Below are 18,662 nucleotides of genomic sequence, written 5' to 3'. Positions count from 1 at the left end.
GTAGCTGAACGCAAGAATCGACATCTTGTTGAGACAGCTCGTACTCTCCTCCTCCATAGTCACGTTCCTTTTCGTTTTTGGGGGGACGCTGTTCTTACCGCTTGTTATTTGATTAATCGTATGCCCTCCTCTGTCTTACACGATCAGATTCCTCACTCCCTTCTTTTCCCTGACCAACCACTTTATTTCCTTCCTCCTCGTGTCTTTGGTTGTACTTGCTTTGTTCATATTCTCACTCCTGGACAGGACAAGCTTTCCGCCAAAGCCATGAAGTGCCTCTTCTTGGGATATTCCAGACTTCAGAAGGGTTATCGTTGTTATTCCCTTGAGACTCATCGATACTTTATCTCCGCTGATGTCACCTTCTTTGAGGACTCACCATTCTTTTCCACCTCTTCTGAGTCTCTTCCTGTTTCTGAAGTCTTGCCCATTCCCATTGTCTTCCCACCTGATGCTATGCCCCCTCAACCACTTCAGGTTTATCATCGTCGCCCTCGTGTCGTTGCTCCTCTCCCTTTTCCTGAGGCACCTGCTGACTCACTTCCTATCCCTTCGGCTTCACCTGCCCCGGCTCTGCCTTCTCCTAATGACTTACCCATTGCTGTTCGGAAAGGTACTCGCTCTACTCGTAATCCTCATCCTATTTACAATTTTTTGAGTTATCATCGATTATCTTCACCCTATTCTGCTTTTGTTTCTGCTATATCCTCTGTTTCTCTTCCAAAGAGCACCCATGAAGCTCTTTCCCATCCAGGCTGGCGACAGGCAATGGTGGATGAAATGGCTGCTCTGCACTCTAATGGCACTTGGGATCTTGTTGTTTTACCCTCTGGTAAATCTACAGTTGGTTGTCGTTGGGTCTATGCAGTTAAGGTTGGTCCTGATGGTCAGGTTGATCGCCTTAAGGCCCGCTTAGTTGCTAAAGGCTATACTCAAGTTTATGGTTCTGATTATGGTGACACATTCTCACCTGTTGCCAAGATTGCTTCTGTCCGCTTGCTTCTCTCCATGGCTGTTATGTGTTCTTGGCCTCTTTATCAGTTGGATATTAAAAATGCCTTCCTTCATGGTGATCTTGCCGAGGAAGTTTATATGGAGCAACCTCCTGGTTTTGTTGCTCAGGGGGAGTCTGGTTTAGTGTGCAGGTTACGCCGTTCTCTATATGGCTTGAAACAATCTCCTCGAGCATGGTTTAGCCGTTTTAGTTCTGTTGTTCAAGAGTTTGGCATGCTTCGCAGTACAGCAGACCATTCAGTTTTTTATCATCATAACTCCTTGGGGCAGTGTATTTATCTGGTTGTTTATGTGGACGACATCGTCATTACAGGCAGTGATCAGGATGGTATTCAGAAACTAAAGCAACATCTTTTTACCCACTTTCAGACCAAAGACTTGGGGAAACTCAAGTATTTCTTGGGAATTGAGATAGCTCAATCCAGTTCTGGTGTGGTCCTTTCCCAAAGGAAGTATGCTTTAGACATCCTGGAAGAAACCGGTATGTTAGACTGTAAACCGGTAGACACACCTATGGATCCGAATGTCAAACTTGTACCAGGACAGGGGGAGCCTTTAGGAGACCCCGGGAGATATCGACGGCTCGTAGGTAAATTGAACTATCTCACCATTACTCGTCCAGACATTTCTTTTCCTGTGAGTGTTGTTAGTCAATTCCTACAGTCACCATGTGATAGCCATTGGGATGCCGTAATCCGTATTCTTCGATATATCAAAAGTACACCAGGCCAAGGTGTATTGTACCAGAATAGAGGTCATACTCAAGTTGTTGGTTACACAGATGCAGATTGGGCTGGCTCACCCACAGATAGACGTTCCACTTCAGGGTACTGTGTTTTTATTGGAGGTAATCTAATATCTTGGAAGAGTAAGAAACAAGATGTAGTGGCCAGATCTAGCGCTGAAGCCGAGTATCGAGCTATGGCTTTGGCAACATGTGAACTCATATGGTTGAGACATCTTCTTCAGGAGTTGAGATTTGGAAAGGATGAACAGATGAAACTCATCTGTGATAACCAGGCCGCATTACATATTGCATCCAATCCAGTCTTTCATGAAAGGACCAAGCATATTGAAGTTGACTGTCATTTTATTAGAGAGAAGATCGCATCAGGATGTATTGCTACAAGTTTTGTCAATTCAAATGATCAACTAGCAGACATCTTCACTAAATCTCTCAGAGGTCCTAGGATTAAATATATTTGTAACAAGCTTGGTGCATATGACGTATATGCTCCAGCTTGAGGGGGAGTGTTGAATATAATGTATTTATAGTATATTATCTTTCCTTGTTAATATAGGTCACATGTATGGTAGTTAGGACTCCTAGCCTTGTATATATATATCTCTCAATTGTAAGTAGACATTACATGAATGAGAATTAAGGTTTTTCTTCTTTCTCTCTCTCTCAACAGGCTCTTCCAAAAAGGCTAGCAAGTTTTCTTTAATGGCCATCCCAATTCTTTGTGCTAAGAGCTTGCTGCCTTCTAACAAAGTTAAAGTAGGAAGGATTCTTTTGATTCATCTCTTTCTTCTGAATACGGAAGCAAATAATATCCATTTTTGTTAAGAGCTTGTTGACATCTATGAATGTTGATGACACTATTTTTCTTGTTTAATTTAGAATATGGGACTCTAATCTCAATCTTATTTTTGGAGTATTTGATCTGGTCTTAAGCCTTAAGGTTAACTTTGGTAAACTTTGTTTGGTCTAAAATGCATCAGGGTGTCACAATTTGCCACAAGCATATGGGTATTTTATCATTCTTTGTAACTCAACTTTGACCATAGGCAAATTTATTGAACTATAATGGTCATCAGGTACCAGTTGCTTCAACATATAATTTTCACTAATAAGGGCATGCAATCCCCACAAAACAACCAGCAATTATTATTGCACAATAACAGATGGATGTTTTTGTTATGGGAATTGGCTAGAGGCTAGAAGCATAATCCTTTTTTGTGGTGCCATTCTGGTTATGTTGTAGGGAATTGGATTAAGGAGAACAGGAGGAGTATAAGTTAAAAAGAAATTGATCAGAGAGATGTGATAGAATCTATTCTTGGCTTTGCTTTAATTCTTTGTCACCAAAGAGTTTACAGTAATTCCTATATGCATTGGTGGTTTCTTTGTCCATTATAGTGTGAAAGGAAAATCTCCCTTCATTTTACTCCCCCTTCTTATTCTTTTTATCAAAAAAAATAAAAAATAAAAAAATTATGCAGTACATGTTGTGCATTATTTTGGTTATACTGTATTCACTATCCATTTCCTTGTTATAGCATATTTTTTCCAAAACATTTTTGTTATGCTGTATTCATTATCCATTTCCTTGTTATCATAAATTTTTTCTGAAACATTTTTGTCATACTTGAGCTGTATGGCTGTTTTGCTGATCTTTTGAGGAATGCTTTCTTCATTTTTGTTTTTCATGAGACTTTGTATTTTTGGAAGGATTTCTTTTCCTTTGCTTGTTTTTAAGACTTTATACCGATGAAAGAAACTTTCATCTAATACTTAGAACTTCTATCCAACATATGTATTCTTTCTGCAGGGGAGCCTACAGGTTTGGAGCTTATAATTCCTGATTGCTGTGAGGATAAGGATGTGGTTCCACAAAAGACATACTTTGGTGGACAGGAGGGTGTTGGAGAGTATATTTGGTACCGAACAAAGAATAAGCTGGACAGCTCTTCTCTCATGGATATATCTGATACTTGTGATGGTGTTGTTACGTGTGGAAAAACATTGTAAGTTCTGATATAAGGTGATGGGTTTAAGTTTTTGGTATTTGTGTTTCTATCCTGCATAAAGTCATCTGAGTGATGTTCCATATGGCAGAACCTATACTCCATCCTTGGAAGATGTGGGGGCTTATATGGCTTTATATTGGTTGCCCACTCGAGCAGATGGCAAATGTGGAAAACCATTAGTCTCAATTTGTAATTCTCCAGTTAACCCAGGTACAACTCTAGTTCTTCATATCTATCATAGTTTATCTATCTTTCCAGTGACCATGAGGGTAGTTAATCAATGTTCTGGCAGTAACAATGGCTAACATGAGAACCAAAGGTTAAATGGCCTTATCTATGTATTATGCCTAAGTAACTCTTATTTGGTGATCAGTACCGCCATTCTTATATATTTTTCCTGAGGGTTGCAAAGTTTTTGGTACTTTTTTGTGCATGTGCTTATCCTGAGTGGTTGATTTTTATATCATGAGTAGTTGATTTTTGTTTGTTATGGTTAATATTGGTACAAGTGGTACCATATTTTTGCTCAAATTGTTGGTCCTATGCAATTGCTATGCCCTTGATATTGTCTGTTCTGGTGACTTTCGTGCTAAGCCATACCAGAGGTTCCTGTTCATTTGTTTTGAAACTTCTCTGTTAACAAGTCAAAGTGAAAATATGGCAGCTCTCCCAATAGTTTCTAATGTTCGAGTGAAGAAGTTGTCTTCGGTTATCTACTGTGGAGAAGGAGAATATTTTGGTGGGTATGAGGGATCAAGCCTGTTTAGCTGGTATAGAGAAACTACTGATGGAACTATCATTCTTATTAATGGAGCTAACTCTAGCACTTATGAAGTCACAGATTCCGATTATAATTGCCGTTTATTGTTCGGGTAACTGTTCTGTCTCTCTCTTTTACTGTTATTCTAAATGGTGTCAATTAAAAGACAGTGATTACAACACCTCTTATTTTCTGACATTTTAAGCTCTATAAGTACAAATCAGTATTGCTGTACCCTTACATAGGTTGTATAATTGTGTTAGAAAGTTCTTTGAGAAATTCAGGAATACTTGTGTAGTAATTAGTACAATTTCTAGTTTATTAAAATCTCATGAAAATATTAAAAGGTTCTCTAGAAATGTTTGTGATATAAATATTTCATCACTTTTCATGACTAATTTTCAAATATTACACTTATAAAATTATGTGTGAAAAATATGTGGGGAAATTTGAATTTCATTAATACAAATATTGAGATTATAGCAAGGAAATATATACATCTGTATAAAATTATTTTAGGAAACTATCAAATCAGTCTAGCCACCGTTCTAGGAGAATTTACAGCCTACATATTAACCTGCATATTTACAACAATAAGATAATTAGGGAAGAACTGTCAGTCTGCATATATACAACCTACACAACAGCCTGCATATTTTTATTCTTGAATATGTCACCTTTATTCTAAGGAAATATTTAAGCCTTCCTAAATCCTTGATTTCAAATTCAGAAGCCAAATATTGCCTTAAATTTTTTATTTCTTCTTGATTATTTCCTGTCACAATTATATCATTTACATAGATGATTAGAACAACTACTTTATTTTGAGGTCTCTGTTTAATAAAAAAGTGCATGATCACGTTGACTTTGTTTGTATCCAAACCTCATCACGACCTTTGTAAATTTATCAAACAAGGCCCTAGGGGATTGCTTAAGGCTATATAATGACCTTTTGAGCCAACACACTTTCCTTTCAAACCTATCTATGAAACCAGGTGGAATTTCCATGTAAACCTCCTCATCTAGATCTCGATGCAAAAAACATTTTTTTATATCAAATTGCCGCAAGATCCAATTTAGATTATTAGCAAGAGAAATTAAAATTCTAATGTTATTCATTTTAGCCATTGAGGCAAAAGTTTCATGGTAATCTATCCTACTAGTGTGAGTGGATTCTGAATACCAACCTAGCATTATATCTCTCTAAAGATCCTTCAACTTTATGTTTGATTGTGAAGATCCATTTACAACTTACAAGCTTCCTCCCTTTAGACAAATCTATTATCTCCCAAATTTCATTCTTCTTCAAGGCTCTCATTTCTTCCAACATAACTTCTTTCTAGTTTGGATTACAAAAGGCCTCTTTGACACTTTTAGGAATCTATGATAGGCAATTGGGAGACAAAAGAATTGAAAGTATGAGAATGGGGTATTGAATACATGTTCTTTTCCCTTTTCTAAGTGCAATAGGAAGAAACAAATCATCATTGTAAGCACTTGATTCAATTGAAATAGAATTGATATTACTTGGTTTTAGTTCCAATAGTTGAGCATGCTTTGGATCTATGATAGGCTTTTTCTTCCTTGAGTAAACCCTCAGTGGAGATGGCTTATCTTGCTCTTTAGATGGCGAGTCCTCCTTTGGAACAATAAGATCAGGTTCAATTTCTACAGTAGGAGATGAAATGGGAGATTCTTGTATGGGTGGTGACTTGGATGTAATGGGAGGCTTGGGGGAAATGAGTTAAATGAGTGGCTGTCAAAATAGCTTCACCCCAATCTAATTTTGTTACTTTCATTTGGAAAAGTAGAGTTCTAGTAGCCACAAGCAAATGTTTATTTTTCCTCTCAGTGACCCCATTTTGTTGGGGAGTATGAGTACATGAAAAACTATTGAATGATCCCTTCTTTTTGACAAATGGAAAACAACTCATTATTGAAAAATTGCCTTCCATCACTATATCAATATATTTTCAACATGTGGAGAAATAGCAGCCTGCATATTTTCATCAATATATCATGAAAAATATACTCTGTCCTTTGGACAAAATCATTTTTGTTTCTATCTGCCCTAACAATCAGACTCTAAAAGGGATCACTCTTTTTCTTTTTCTTTTTTTCACTTTTGAGTATAGAAACATGAAAGGGATCTTCTATCAATGAATTGGTGAAATAAAATATTGTTGTTGTTTGGTCTTAACAAGTGGCTTTCATGTTATTTATTGAACTCTGCTAGTGACTTGTTTATAAAATGCTAGTTTTTTTTTTGCGAAATCTGAAATATTGTGCAATGGGTTGATTCAAGGATAAGTTTAGCTATTTATTTATTTATTTGTTTATTGTTTTGGTATTTATGGTTCATTTGATTGTATTACCATTTCTTGTTTTCTCCCCTTTCTTGAATGGTAACACTTGTGAAAACATATTCACCTACATTTATACATTTCTTCAAACATTTTTCAAGTTTTCAAGAAACACCATTTTAAAAAAAATGAAAAGCTCTCATAATTCTTTTAAATGTACGAGTTTAGCAATTTATGGAGACAGACAAGAAATTTTATTTTATTGTTTCATATTTTTGTACTATGTCTTATACTACTTTCAATCATCCTCACTGCTGCCATTTTCCCCACTATCCAACAACTGTATCCACTGCAATCTTGACAATATTAGACATCCCACTTACTCCGTCACCACCACCACCACTAACTATTACCAACAACCCATACTAATTTTATTCTCTATTATAAGCAAAAGCTAATTTATTGTGGTCATTGCACTTGGCTTCTATATAGAACCAAAGTCACATGGATCCACTTTACAATGCAACAAACAGTTTGACACTTAGATGCTTCTTAAATAAGGGTTATTGTCATTTTACTGACACATGTCAAATTTAGCCCTTGTGTATTTGCCTTTTATGTCCTGGTACTACTCACATGCAAAACCATTTTCTTCCAGAAGAGAAGCATATTGTCACGGACTTAGTCGTTCACTAAGCTCGTGCGGCACTTAGGCAAGTCAAGATGCTTGATCTTGCTAAGTCAGCCTTGCTCCTAATGCTTAGCTTGCTAGGCTAAGACGCTCACAACTCGAAAGCTTAAGAAGCTTAGTAGGCAACTCTTTAAAGAATGGAAGCTCTTATTAACTCAAGAAAGCTTTTACAAGTGCTTGGAAGCTCACTTGCTTGGTGCCTTGGCCAAATGAGGCCCTCACCTATTTATAGGCACCAATGGAACTTTCTGGAACCTTGGAGGGTTCCTTACAACTCAAGTATATTCTAGAATGTCCTACATCATTCTAGGTACAAGGCTATGTACAAGGATATACAAGAGACTTCTGGAATTCTCTAGAAAGCCCTGGACTCCTCTTATGCCTTCCACCATAGTGTAGAATTGTGTGGATTCCTCCAGGCTTCTCTAGAACGTTTCACACTCTTCCCACTCTAGGAGTCTCCAAAAGCTTCCTGACTCTATATAAGCCCATGGGGAGGCTCATTTGAATCATTCTGTGACAATATGTTGTAGTTGATTTTATTGGGGATCTCATGCCTACTTTTATAATTTTATTTTTAAATTTTTTATAATCTATTTTTTTAGGGATGAAAGTGAAGGCCTTTGACTATGAGAAATTTGTTGTTGTATGTCTGGGACTTTTTTGTTGTCTCTTTTGAAGGATTTCTCATCCTTTTTCTTTTAGAAAATTCACTTTTGCATGCAGTACAAATATACGCCAATACTAGCTTTAGTGTGGTCATCCACCTGGGCTGCTTTATTGCACCAGGGTGCCATGGATCCCCTTTACAATGCAACAAACTGTTTGAAACTTAGATTTTTCTCGAGTATGAGTTATTGTCATTTTACAGACACATGTCAAAGTTAGCCCATGTGTATTTACCTTATATGCCTTGGTACTATACACAAGAAAAAACATTTTCTTCCAACAGAGGAGCATCATCCCTAGTTGATTTTATTGGGAATCTCATGCCCCCTTTGTTTTTTATTTAAAATTTTTTATCTTATATTTTTTAGGGATGAAAATGAAGGCTTTTGACTCTTGAGGATTTTGTTGCTGATCTCTTGGACTTTTTCTCTTTCTCTTTGAAGGATTTCTCAGTCTTTTGCTTTTAAAAAAATTCTCTTTTGCATGCAGCACAAATGTATTGTTTTATTAAAAACAAAAAAAGTAAATGATGCAACAATATAGTCATGTTTTGGCCCAAAACCTTCTGTTCAACATGGAGTTAACTTGCATGAACAAAATCTGGGAACTGAGATTGTCCCCATAAACCAACTTAACCTCTAAAACCAAAATGACCACTGAAACAAGCCATAGGAATCTCCCACCTTTGAGAAGAATCTAAGCTCTAAGACGTTTCAAAATTGATATCTCAATTTTTTGTGCTTCAATGAAAACTAAAAGAAAAAAGGAACCGTTGGTTATTCTTCCATTTATCTCTATTAACTAAGAGTGTATAGAAGTTCAACATAATTTTACTGAACCAACCCTGATTTGGTAAAAGTAGAATACTTAAATAATTCAAAATGAATTGGGTAGAGAATGAATTAGTGCCTCAAATAAGGGAAAGTGTAGAAGAGAGATTGAATAATAAAAGTTAGAAAATTCTTTTTCTTAATTCTTCTGTACTAAGACACATACACATATTTATATACAAAAGTCCTAGAACTCAAATTAGGGACTTTCTTAAATCAATTACAACAAAATCCCTTTGATTATGGGTTGGCTAATTCTCCATTAAGAATCACATCTTTCCTAATTTCAATCTTCCACACTCCCCCTCAGGCTGGTGAATAGATGTTTTCCATTCCCAACTTAGATATGCTTGTTTGAAACTTTGTACTGCTTAAATGTTTTGTGTGTATATCTGCAAGTTGGTGGTCAGTTGATACATATGGGTTACAGATCAATCCACTATCTAGTTTTTCTTTGATAAAATGCCTGTCAATTTCCATCTATTTCCTTCGATCGTGTTGCATTGGATTATGTGCAATATTGATTGCTGATTTATTGTTGCAGTAAATTCTCATTGGCCCATCCCATTTAATCTTCAAATCTTCCAAAATAATCTTCAACCATGGTAGTTCACAGACTCCTTGGGCCATTGCTTAAAATTCCGCTTCTACACTGGACCTTGCTACCAAACTTTGTTTTCACCAAATTCCCACCCATGTAGAAGAGAGATTGAAGAATAAAAGGTGTAAAATTCTTCTGTATAGAGACACATACACACACACACACATATATATATATATATACAAAAATCCTAGAACCCAAATTAGGGACTTTCCTAGCTCAATTACAACAAAATCCCTTTGATTACGAGATTGCCTAATTCTTTATTCAGAATCACATCTTTCCTAATTTCAATCTTTCACAGAAAGACATTCAGTTCTAGAAAAATTCTAATCCTCTCTCTTTTCTCCCTTTTCTCCATAATTATCTGCCTCTCTCTCTAGGTTGACTTTTTTTTCTAGCATTGTCTCTTAAATTTGGTTGATGTATGAATGAAGATCTTATGTGTGATATATTGGCCCTAAGTACTACAATATGCCTTTGCATAGGGGCAGAAGGTGGCAACACTAGAAGCTGGCACATTGCATTCAAAGTTTGCCTATTTGCAAATTTTATGAATTTTCTGGATTTTTACCTACTGACACTAAATTCTCCCTAACCCACTTTACTACCATGCTTGATGCTTGCAAAATTACATCCAATGATCACATTAAGGCCTTCAACATGTCAATTTTGAGTTCTAATGTATAGAGGTATAATTCTTTTTTATTTATTTTTTAATCATCATTTTCCCAGTAACGTAAAGTCCATATTTTTATTGCTTAGGGCACATGATATGATTCTTAAATTTTGTTTCTCTATCAGCATTTATTTATTTATTTTGCTTAATATGTTTCTATTCCAACAAACCTGTTTAAATGCTTCTCACAGGTATACTCCAGTTCGCTCAGATTCTATTGTTGGAGAGCTGAGATTATCTGAGCCGACTGAGATTATTTTCCCAGGTAACTAGTCCCAATTGATAGTGCCAAAGCTTCTACTCTGTATTATCTCCATTATATTGTAAATGGAATGTACATCAGAGTCCTGACATGCAAGATATTGGAATTTCCTATTAAATTGATTACTAGTTCTTGATGTAGGTTCCATCTTGCAGCTTCTTCTGTCATTTGAATACATTTGTTAATTAAAATGCAATTGAACTTTTGTTGCATGGTTATTTTAGTCATGTATTATCAAAGAAAAAATAAGGGATATAGGCTGCTATAAAGAATGGGAGACAACAAACATTATTAACTGCTGTTTTGATTTGTTTTTGTCACATCATGCCTTCTTTCTCCCCACCTTATACTAGAAGTCATATGCTTAAAGGCACTAAGCTTTAATAAAGTTATCCAATTTTTTAAAAATAAACAAATATAGGTCCCTTGCTTAATAATCAAAATGCTCAACATTTCTAGAAACATCATTTTTTTTTTTTGGCTTTCAACTGTTAGTGTTTATGGAAGCTTCTAGGTATTTGATTTTTCTCTGGATTGTGATGGAATCAAGGAGAATGGTTTCTGTTTATGTCCTTTTCCTTATATATTGGAATGGACGGGCTCTTTTCAAGCAGACTCATTATTTGGCCTGCAGCTGGCATTGATTTCTTTTCCATTTTTACTGCCATTTTTTATTGAAGCAGATGTGCCTCTTTCTAGTGTACAACTTTTACTTAGTATATTTGGATTGTGTGGAAAGAGAGAAATGCTAGGATTTTTGAGGATAATGGAAGGGTTGTGGGATTTACTTGACTTTTACTCCTCTTCCTGGGCCTTGTGCACCAAGGCTTTTAATGGTATTCCTCTCAATGTTATCCAACTCAACTAGCTTTTAGTGTATAAATCAAAAGGGTTTGGACATCCTTGAGAGGAGTTGCAATTATAGTATAAACCTTTTGTATACATTCCTTGTATAGTAGAGGAGGTCAATCATATTATGATCAGGTTTTTTTGTAGTAGTGGGGTGGAGTCCTCATCCGTCTCACACTTTCATTAATATAAATATATACTTCTCTTGTTTCTAATAAAAGAAAAAAAATTTCCACTTAGTATGGTGCCACTGTAATCTGCATACTTTTAAGAACAAATATTTGGTGGCTATATTTCTATTCCCTTAAGGAATGGTTCAGTGACTTGATTTCCTTTATAGTCTTTTGTCTTGCTTCTCTTGTTCTTTGCATCTTGAAGTGTTTTATCAGTAATATTTCCTTCATAATGAAGCTCAAGAAAATGACATTATTTTGAATTTAGAGCTTCCAAAAGTTGAGATGCTTGCTCTCACGGGAAAGGCAATGGAAGGAGATATCCTCACAGCCGTTGAAGTGATTCCAGAGACTGAGACTCAACAGCATGTGTGGAGCAAGTACAAGAAAGATGTTAAATACCAGTGGTATTGTGTTACTTCCCAGTTCTTTATGGTTACTTTTGGGGTTCTTCTTAGAAATAAAAATCATCTTTCTGTTGCAGTAAGTTTTCAGTTAGTGTGAAGTTATCCAAACTAGTACTGCAATATGAAATGAATACCTTCAATTTTTACAGAACTCAAAAATTCTTTACCAAAAAGACTTTTTTCAAAGTTGCTTTTTGAATATAGATTAAGTTGTTACAATGTTTATCTCTTTTTTTCCTTTTTGCAATCAATATGCAGACCAAGCAGATGAAAATTCTATTATTATGCCATTCATCTGTCTCATTTAGGTTTTTCCACATTGGCCTTTTATGTCTTCATGTACACCTGGAAGGCCTGAAGATTGTTTTTCAAGGAGTGAAATAAACTGTACCACATTTTTGGAAGCATATTTATGATGCTAATTATTTAGAAGATATTATTTATTGTTGTACATGACACAAGGTATGCTGCAGGTTCTGTTCGACAGAAATGGGAGATAACAAGTCCTTTGAGCCATTACCTTTGCAGCGTTCCTGCTCATATAAGGTCCGGTTGGAGGACATTGGTTGCTGTTTGAGATGTGAATGCATTGTCACTGATGTTTTCGGAAGGTCAAGTGACCTGGCATATGCTGAAAGTGCTCCTGTTTCTCCAGGTCTTTTCCTTTTTTAAGGCAGTAACTTACTGAAAACTACTGTCTTGAACAATTTACTGGATGAGATTTCCTTTCTTTAACCTGTTGATTTGACTTGTAATGTTTTGGGGTGCCTAGGGCCTTGCTACTCAAGGAGTATGCAAAGAATTAAAAATACATGTCCATTCCTTTAATTGTTTTGACTTGAGGATGTGGATTTCACTTAGAGCTCATATTTCATTTTCTTATTTCATTTTAGACTGAAGTGATGATAGACTGATATTAGCCTGTCAAGGTGTGTCCATTTTTCATTCTACCACAGTTTCTAGTGCAAATATTTTTGCACTAAAATCCTGTTTTAATGCTTCTTGTTTACAAAAATTGGAAAATTGCAAGTTGCTTCATCCTGTTTCCTTGTGAAATTTGTCTGTTGTTGACTAAATGATAATCACTTTAACCTGGATGTGGTTTTGATTTGATCTATTATGTAACAGTGATGTCTTGCTTTGATAGTTTGTTTTCTTGAACATTAATCTTTTCTATGTTCTTATCCTGCTTGTGTCTGTTTGGTGAGGGCCATGCTTAGATTTCACTGCAGTAACATGAAAATTTGGGGCAGAAATACCACAATATATAGTTGCTTTCCATTATTTTTTGTCACTCTTTTAAAGAAATTCCTGGCACTTGCGATTTTTTTTCCTCCACCTTAACAAATATTTACTTTTCAAATATTTTAATTAATCTTTTCAATATTATTTAATGTTTTTCTGCTGTTCACAAGTTTATTTAAGAAATCCCTCTATTTCACAAGTTTTTGTTGAGGTTTTACTACCAACTTTTTGGTGAATTTATTTATGATTTGTCTGTTTTGCAAATGTCCCCTTTTTTCTGCATGAGCGGATGTGTAATGGTTTATTTATTCCTTTATTTACAAGGAAGCATTAATTTCTTTTGCATCTTTGTGACTGCCTTTTTTCCCCCACTCTTCAGGGATTCCTAGAATAGACAAATTGGAGATTGAGGGAAGGGGTTTCCATACCAATTTATATGCTGTTCGTGGCATTTATAGTGGGGGGAAGGAAGGCAAAAGTAGAATTCAGTGGCTTAGATCGATGGTCGGAAGTCCTGATCTCATATCTATACCTGGTATGCCTGGTCATTGTGTTATTGCTATACAATTCAAGCATTTATGTTCAGTTTTTTGGTAAATTCTATGAATTCTTTGATCTGTTTGTTTAATTTATTATTTAACTTTGTCTTTATCAAATACTTCATCATAGTTGCAAAATGAATGCAACATATATAAACTTGATGGGTGTATGTTGTGCGGAACATTACTGAAAGATTGTTCTTAACAAATGACTTTAAATCGAAGCGTCCCTGTGAACTCTTTTTATAAATCCTGGCTCCAGCAATGCATGATTAGATTTTTTTATTTTATTTTTAAGTATTCTGAAAATTTATTTAATTAACTAAAAGAAGAATGATATAGAAGAGAATCATTGTAGTAGTGGGAAAATAATGAAAAGCTAAAGGTTGTGTACAGATATCGGGTCTATGATCCATCTAATTCTCAGATCTAGTTGATCCATCCCAATAATGAACATGATTAGCTATATTTTCCTTCTTTTTTATTTTATTTTATTTACATTGTTTTCAAAATATAATCTCAATGATTTCTTGTTATCAAACCCAACTCAATAGTATTATTTTTATTGCCTACATTTCTTTTAGGTTACACAAGGGCAATGAGATCAAACATTGGGTTATTTGTGCAAACCAATGTGGGATGGGAGGAAAGGAATGACATTGTCATTCCAATTCTTGCTTTGCACGAAACCAAATCTCTAGAGTGTGAGCAGAGGCTAGAGGAGATTTCTCAATAAGTGAATTTTGAAACATACCCTGCTTACCACTTTACCAACCATAGATTTTCACATTGATCTGATTAAGATTATGGCAGAGGATCATAGCCCAAAATAGGAACTTTCAGCCAATCATTTTCTGGATTCAACCCTGCAAAAAATTTACGTCTCATTCCTTCAACAAAAGTGGATAGAGTTGGATGATTTTTGGAATTTTAGTGCTGATTGTCCAACAAATGCAGCAAAATACTGGAACATGATTGTGCAGGACTGGGTATTTAAATTTTTTGCAGGGTTGAATCCAGAAAATTACTGCGTTTAAATACTGGAACCTGATTTTTTTTTTTTTTATAAAAAAAGAGGCCAAAAATGACGCCGTTTTGGTTTGTTCTTTTTCCAAAACCCAATATATTGTCATTTTGGACCTGTGAAACAGAAAAAAACATGTCCTAGCCTCCCAAACAGTGTGAAGAAGAGAAGAAGATGAAGAAGAAGGGGAAAACTAGAGGGAAAATTTTCGGGCACTTGATTATATTAAATAAAAATATATATGTAAAATAAGGTGCGCCTCACTTCACTAAAGCTTGTGCCTTAGGTGTGCCTCAGGCTTTGTGAGGACTTTGCGCCTTGAGCCTTTTAAAACTATGTTCCAATCCAAAAAAAAAAAAGACTAGTAAAACATCAGTGGCTTCTTTCTTGCACAATTTTGTGAATTTCCTTGGTAATTGAAAATTTTTTATTGCACTTCTCACCTTTGAATAATTCTCAATCCTTGGCCATCTGTAGAAACATGCATACTATTACTGATTTAAGGTTTTAGAACATGGAGTAGCTGAGGCATCACAGTGGAATCCCCAACATCCTAGTTTTCATTTACATCACTTGAATGAGATTCTTTTATTCTCTAATCCAGGTAACCATTTTCCCTTTGCTCTTAATATGCATGAGGGTAGATTACTGGCAAGCCAGATACTTCCTTCCATCCAACTTCAATGTGGTAATTGGTGAAGCTGTTTTGCATCATGGGTATTACCCAGCCTCGTTTGACCCCTTCTATTGTGGATGAAGTTTTGAAATTTTTCAACACGTTTGAAAAATAGGAAGTCACTGGGTAAAGAGAAAACTTAATTAACATTAATGTTTTAACTCAAAATTAATTGAACCGTTAGGCTTTCTTAATGAATTATGCCCTTGATATACGATTGCAGTTATGCAATTTAACACCAACATCAATCCTGATGGAATAGGGTTACTATTAACATATGAGATGCTACTACAAAGCTAGTTTGCACATCCGGTTTGTGAGTTTTCTGTTTGTTTGCATTCATGTGAACTAGGGGCACTTGAAAACCTCATCCAAATGGGCTAGTGTTGATGATACCAAAGGGTTCTGTGAGGTACTACTCTACCTTTAGATCGCATAGCTATTAGGAAACAATTTATGTGGCTTATTGTAAGAGTTCAAAGCTTAAATGAAACATCAGGAATGATTTTTTTTCCACTGCTCAGCTGTCAGAAAGAAAAGTTCGTCCATATGTGTGGTTAAGAGTTCTCTCCACAAATAGTCCTCTTATCATTGGCTACGAGAATTTGTTACATTTCCTACTGATAATAAATATTTGTAATGAAAAGTTGTGGCATATCCTCTCTTTGATTTAATTTTGTTTCCTACATCAAGTTATCCAGTTCCACATATTTTCCAATGACTGAATGAAATTTGAGAATGCAGGGGAAATTGGAAGGATGTATGAAGCTAATGTTGATGATGTGGGCTACAGGCTGGTCGCAATTTATACTCCTATAAGAGAGGATGGAGTGGAGGGTCAACCTGTTTCTGCGTCAACGGATCCAATTGCAGTTGGTAAATTTTGAAGTTCATTTCTTATCTATATATTATTATTTTCCTGTTTTCAGGTTCTGCAATTTTTTCTTGCTATAAAATTTTCTTTTCTAATTAACCTTGTGCTTCATTGAAACTGTATGCAAGTATAGTGTTTTCTTTTGGATTCCTTTTTTCTTTAGTTGATTGTAAAAAAAAAAAAAGCAGATATCTAGAAGAGACATAAGACTGTTACACAGCACAAGGTTGTGTTTCAACCATACTTATTAAAGGGCACCTAGGCTAAAAGGTGCAATGAGGCCCCAGCTTTGGAGCCTTACCTGCCATGTGGCAAGGTGCTATTGTTGTTGGAGAGGCATGCCTTGTTTCTTTTCTTTTCTTCTTCCTTTTCTTTCTTTTTCCTTCTTAAACTCCTGGCAAAAATTTGCTTTAACATTATGTCAAAGGATGTCAACATGAAAATTGCTTATACTTTTCTCAGACTCCTGAAATATATCTGTCATTGTAACAATAAAACAGTGTCTTTGTTTCTGGCATTTCTATTCTTAAATTTTTTTACTATCTATTGAAATTGTATATTATTGCATTATTTTTTGTCATATTCTGTTAAATGCTTGGGATTTTGGCCTTTTTTGTTGCTTGGATTGGAAATTTGGCTCACGCTTGGGTATATATGAGCATATAACAAATTTGTATAAGTGCATGTTTACGATATTTTATCAAATTTTGAATGCACCCAAGCTGCATCTCACTTCGCTCAAATGTGCTTCTTAGATTGCGCCCTATGCCTAGTCCTAGACCCTATGTTTGGTTCTTGGAAATTTGAGGGAAATGCGAGGGAAGCAAATTAGGTTGTAAAAATAGAAGGTAAGAAAAGGAGAATAAAAAATTGATTTAAAGTTTATTAATTATTTTACATATTTCTTTCAAGTTATTTAACTTATTTTTGCTTTTTTATATAAAGATTAAATAATTTGAAAATGCTAAGTTTCTTACTAATTTTAATTATATTTTATTTTCTTTTGTATTTTTCATTGTAGACCAAACATGAGAAAATTATTTTCCTTATTTTTTTTTCCCTTCCCTTGGTACTTTCCAAGAACCACGCATAGCATAAGAGATTTTGGCACCTTAAACAACATCTACTATTTTTAATTGCATATTTGAATTGTATTAGATTTTTACTATAAGAAGTTTAATGGTTTTTCAAGAGAGTTCCATAAATGAACCTGTTTTAAAAAATATTGCTAATTGATCAGCAGTTATTTTAAACGCATATTTAATTTACTTGGTTGGTTTGGGACTCTTAAAAAGGGGATTCGGGTTGCTCTATATCTATCTCTAGTTTTGTAGGTTGCATGAATCATAATCTCATGTGGTAGCTTACTTTTGAAAGGGAGTTTTATTGTACATTGTTGCATATTTTGTACATGTTTTTATGTCAACCTTTTTGATACAATTTCTTATTGCTCTTGTTACCTTTTTCTTCTTTTTTGATCATTCTTTGTATTTTGGAAGGATTTCTCAACTTTTGCTTGTACTTAAAATTCTTATAAATGAATAGTTTGTTTTTTTATTAAAATATATATATATATATAATAAGGGTTTTCTTTTGGTTAGAAATATGCACATTATCATTGCAACTATTTTTTTTCTTTAAATGAATGCATGCCTGGTGGAAGATTTTTTTTTGGGTTCATTGTAATAAGGTTTTTATTTGGTTTACAATGCTGAATTAATTTTTATATTGGATTCCGAGAAGCTCAAGTTCAGCCTGCTTCAGAACTATTGAACTCCAGCTGATATAGCTGGTACTACTTGGCTTGATTTCTACCCCTAATCGGAGAATGTGGATGTTATTTTTCTTGCTTCATTAACTTTTATCACACAATATATTTGATTGATGAGGAACTTTGAAGTAGGACAACCCTAGGATGGTTACCTAGGCTCAAATAGGTGGGCTAGGGTTTTTATTTTTAGGGTGCATAGAGAGAAACAAGGAATAAAATTTATGGTAAAGAAAAGTAAAATAAAAACAATAGAGAGAAAGTAGATGCGACGAAGAAAAGATAGAAACCCTAGAGTCTCATTGAGGCCTTCTAGGCCATTGAGTATTGCAACACTTGCAATGAAAAAAACATAATATTATTTACATCAATCAATTCATTCTTTTGATTCACATCAATTAGCCTAATTAATAAGTTTCTCTAAGAAATTCAAAGTCTACTAGGATTCTAATAACCCATTATGATTCTAATTCTAATTGTCTTAGAACATAGTTAATCCTAATTTGACTCCAACAAATATTAATACTAATTTAATTCCAACTAA

The 18,662-nt window shown here is 34.9% G+C and overlaps 1 protein-coding gene across 7 annotated transcripts in view; it reads left to right on the top strand.

The window, feature by feature from the left end:
* Positions 1-18,662, top strand: part of LOC100253161 (187-kDa microtubule-associated protein AIR9) — an 88,028-nt gene that overhangs the window by 56,373 nt on the left and 12,993 nt on the right. For all 7 annotated transcript variants that reach the window (XM_059740156.1, XM_059740158.1, XM_059740155.1 and 4 more), the window contains 8 exons: positions 3,570-3,765; positions 3,857-3,978; positions 4,433-4,640; positions 10,493-10,566; positions 11,854-11,992; positions 12,466-12,647; positions 13,617-13,772; positions 16,221-16,352. In XM_059740156.1, coding sequence (XP_059596139.1) covers positions 3,570-3,765; positions 3,857-3,978; positions 4,433-4,640; positions 10,493-10,566; positions 11,854-11,992; positions 12,466-12,647; positions 13,617-13,772; positions 16,221-16,352 — 1,209 coding nt within the window. The remainder of the gene's footprint in view (positions 1-3,569; positions 3,766-3,856; positions 3,979-4,432; positions 4,641-10,492; positions 10,567-11,853; positions 11,993-12,465; positions 12,648-13,616; positions 13,773-16,220; positions 16,353-18,662) is intronic.

This window comes from Vitis vinifera, chromosome 10 (assembly GCF_030704535.1).
Source record: "Vitis vinifera cultivar Pinot Noir 40024 chromosome 10, ASM3070453v1".
Classification (NCBI taxonomy): Eukaryota; Viridiplantae; Streptophyta; class Magnoliopsida; order Vitales; family Vitaceae; genus Vitis; species Vitis vinifera.
Note: the sequence above shows the minus strand (reverse complement) of the source record. Positions and strands in the feature narration are given on the sequence as shown.